The 3,113-nt window shown below is 43.3% G+C and overlaps 1 protein-coding gene and 1 long non-coding RNA gene across 2 annotated transcripts; one reads left to right on the top strand and one right to left on the bottom strand.

Moving 5' to 3' along the window:
- Positions 1-1,062: 1,062 nt before the first annotated feature.
- Positions 1,063-2,017, bottom strand: LOC122011446. Its single transcript, XR_006119947.1, has 2 exons — positions 1,576-2,017; positions 1,063-1,467 (listed from the first exon to the last, which is right to left on the bottom strand). It is a non-coding gene; the product is annotated as an uncharacterized LOC122011446 (long non-coding RNA).
- A 518-nt stretch (positions 2,018-2,535) lies between these two features.
- On the top strand, positions 2,536-2,907 carry LOC122010734. The gene has a single exon (XM_042567226.1). The coding sequence runs from the start codon at positions 2,536-2,538 to the stop codon at positions 2,905-2,907; it is 372 nt and encodes a 123-aa protein (XP_042423160.1).
- The last annotated feature ends 206 nt before the right edge of the window (positions 2,908-3,113 follow it).

The following is a 3,113-nucleotide window of genomic DNA, read 5'->3' on the forward strand; positions in this document are numbered from 1 at the left end:
TTGCCAAAAGTACCACAATATCCCGCACCGGCCTACCGAGGAGATAAAGGTGACCACAGTGTCTTGCCCCTTCGACTAATAGGGCATAGACATCGTTGGGTCGTTCCCCATGGCCACTGCTCAGCAAAGGTTCCTGCTTGTTACGATGGATTACTTCTCAAAATGGGTGGAGGTCGAACCGTTGGCGAAAATAAGTGAACAGATAGTAATTAAATTCATCTAGCAGAACATCCTGTGTCAGTTTAGCATCCCCCGCCGGCTCATCTCGAACAATGGGAGGCAGTTCCCTGGTCGGAGGCTCAGGGAATTGTGTGAATGCTATGGCATTCAGCAGGCCTTCATCTCTTGTCCTACCCTCAAAGCAATGGCCAAGAGGAAGTCACCAACCGGGAAATTCTCAAAGGCTTATGAGCCCGACTCAACCATGCGGGAGGCAACTGGGTCGATGAGCTCCACAGTGTTCTGTGGGCCCTCCGTACGATTGATACTCGTGAAAACACGATATCAAAAGAATTTTAATTCTGAACCCCCTCTAACTACATGAATGCAGTATAGAATTGACTCAGGTCATCTCCCAACGAAAGCAATGATAGGATGATAATCTTAAGATTGTATGTCATTTCTATTTTTAGGTTTTTTTAAGATAGGAATAGGGGTTTTAAGTTTTGATTCTAAATTTAACAAATGAAAAGCAAAGCAAGTAAGAATCTAATCTAATGCTAGAATGAAATCTAACTATGTGTCAACAATTAATCCACAACGCATTGTCACTCTACGTTATGATTTAACCATCAACACAATTAAACTAAGGAAGAAAATAGCAAAGCATTAAATGAAACCTAATCTAATAAATAAAAGACAATGCAAGTAATAAAGGTAAGTCTAACCTAACTACAATTACAGAAAATAAAATACAACATGAAGTAAAGCATAAAACGAAACCTAAAGCATGAAATGAAACCTAAGCTAATCTATCCTAATTGCATTCAAATGAAGAACTAGAACTTAAAGAAATTAGAAGAACAAGACAAGAAAGAATTAAACAAAGTAGAATGTATCAAATTGAACCTAGCTAATGGTTGAAGCAATTCATCAAACACTTTGTAAGCATGAATTAAGTTGAACTACATACGTACAAAGTAAACATGGAAGATCAAATTTGCTACAAGCATTCAACAAGAAGCATCAACACAAGCAAAATGACACAATGAATAAACATTAACATGAATAAAACTAAGTTAATTAAACTACAATCCACACTCAACCTCCACAACCAAGGACTACCCTTTGTCGTCACTCGAAAGACCCGGCTCTAGACCCCCCAAAACCGGTGGACAGTAGCTCACTGTCGGTTGCTGCACACTTTGACAATGAGGGAGATATGAATCCTCCAATGAAGAACCCCTCCACTTGAAGCTGACTGAAAATGAAGATGGCTGCCTATATCCGTCGATTGGTGCTCTGCCCCTGCAAACCACACTGGCTTAGCCCAATCGGATGAAGCTGGAAAAGAGAGCATCCACTGGAAATTCACCGACGACTGAAGGTGTTTGCTGGAACTCGCTGAGAACTCACCTACCCTTGCAACCCGCTGGAAGCAGAGAAGTCCCAGGAGCTTGTTGATAAACTGAAGATAATCAGATTGCCACCGGAGAGATGGAGATGGGCTGCCGTCACTCTCTTCGTCCTTAGTCCGTCCTAACTCCAGAAGGAGAGGAGAGGTCTAAAGAATGAAGGAAGATGGAGGACACACTGGAGAACCCCTCTGGTGAGGTGAATATCGTCGGGATCGTCGCCATCGCTCGCTGCCCCACCTAGAGTGCTTGTTGTTGCTCGCCGCTGGAATCAAGATGAAGAGGTGGACTGTGGATGGCCGGCCGGCGGCAAGGGAAGAGAATAGTGGCCGCCAGCCGATGGTGAGGAAGAAGAGAAGAAGAAGAGGTGCCAGTGGGGGAAAGTCATGTGCCCTAGCCCGCGAGGAAGAAATGCAAAGCAGAGAAGATGGGATCGCATGTTCGTCCGCGTGAGAAGAAAGGACAAGAGGAATGGATTCTTAATGGGTTTCGGGTTTGGGTTGAGAAGAGGAATTTGAATCCAATAAGAAAAGTGAAATTGGGTTTTTGGAATCGGGCTTGAAGAGTAGGCTTGAGGATTGAATTGAGTTTTTGAAATTGAGCTCCTCTCTTATCCAAATTGAATTGAAGCTTTAAATGAACCCTTGGATGTATTGAGCTCTCAATCAATAACCTAGATGCTCCAAATGTGATTTCTTCCTTTTCCCTTCAAATCAAGCTAAGCTTGATCTAACTCGACTCTGATTCATGACTTTTTGAATTTCCTACAAAATCATGTAAAAACATGAAATTAAATTCTATAATTTGTAGGAAATTTATAATTAAGTCAAAAATAGATTTTACTCACAAAATATAATATAACCATAAAATTAAGCATGTGAAAAGATAGAAATATCAAGAATAAGAGCCAAAATAATGCACAAAATGCTAGTTATCAACGACTCCGAAGGAGGCGACCGATATGACACCATTCCATCTGGTGTACGATGGTGAAGCGGTGGTCCTCATAGAGGTCGGAGTAGAATCCGACCAGGTTCATCTCTACGATGAGGGGAACGACGAGCGGAGGCGCATGGAGCTCGATTTGGTTGGCGAGGCACGGGACAAGGCTGTCATTCGACTGATGGCATACCGGCAACGTATGAAGCAAAGCTACAACCGGAGGGTGATCCCAAGATCCTTCCAAGTCGGCGAGCTAATCTGGAAGAGAATCAAGCCTGTCTGTGACATCAACAAGCTCGAGGCACCATGGGTGGGACCTTACAAGGTCGTACAGAAACTCCACTCGGGGAGCTACTACTTAGAGGACGAAGATGGAAGACAGCTCGAGTGATCATGGAGCGCAAACCATCTCCAACCCTATAGGGTCGGATGAGAGGTGCACGAGTGAACATTGATGTAATCTATATGTGTCTGTATGTGTTTTTGTGATGTAGGACAAATTAATAAAAGCGCAAGTATCCCAGACTCTTGAGCCGATCGGCCAAGTTAAAAGTCGAGCGGTGACTCTAAACTCCTGTCTACACATTGCAACCGTCG

Source organism: Zingiber officinale, chromosome 8A, assembly GCF_018446385.1.
Source record: "Zingiber officinale cultivar Zhangliang chromosome 8A, Zo_v1.1, whole genome shotgun sequence".
In the NCBI taxonomy this organism is placed as follows: domain Eukaryota; kingdom Viridiplantae; phylum Streptophyta; class Magnoliopsida; order Zingiberales; family Zingiberaceae; genus Zingiber; species Zingiber officinale.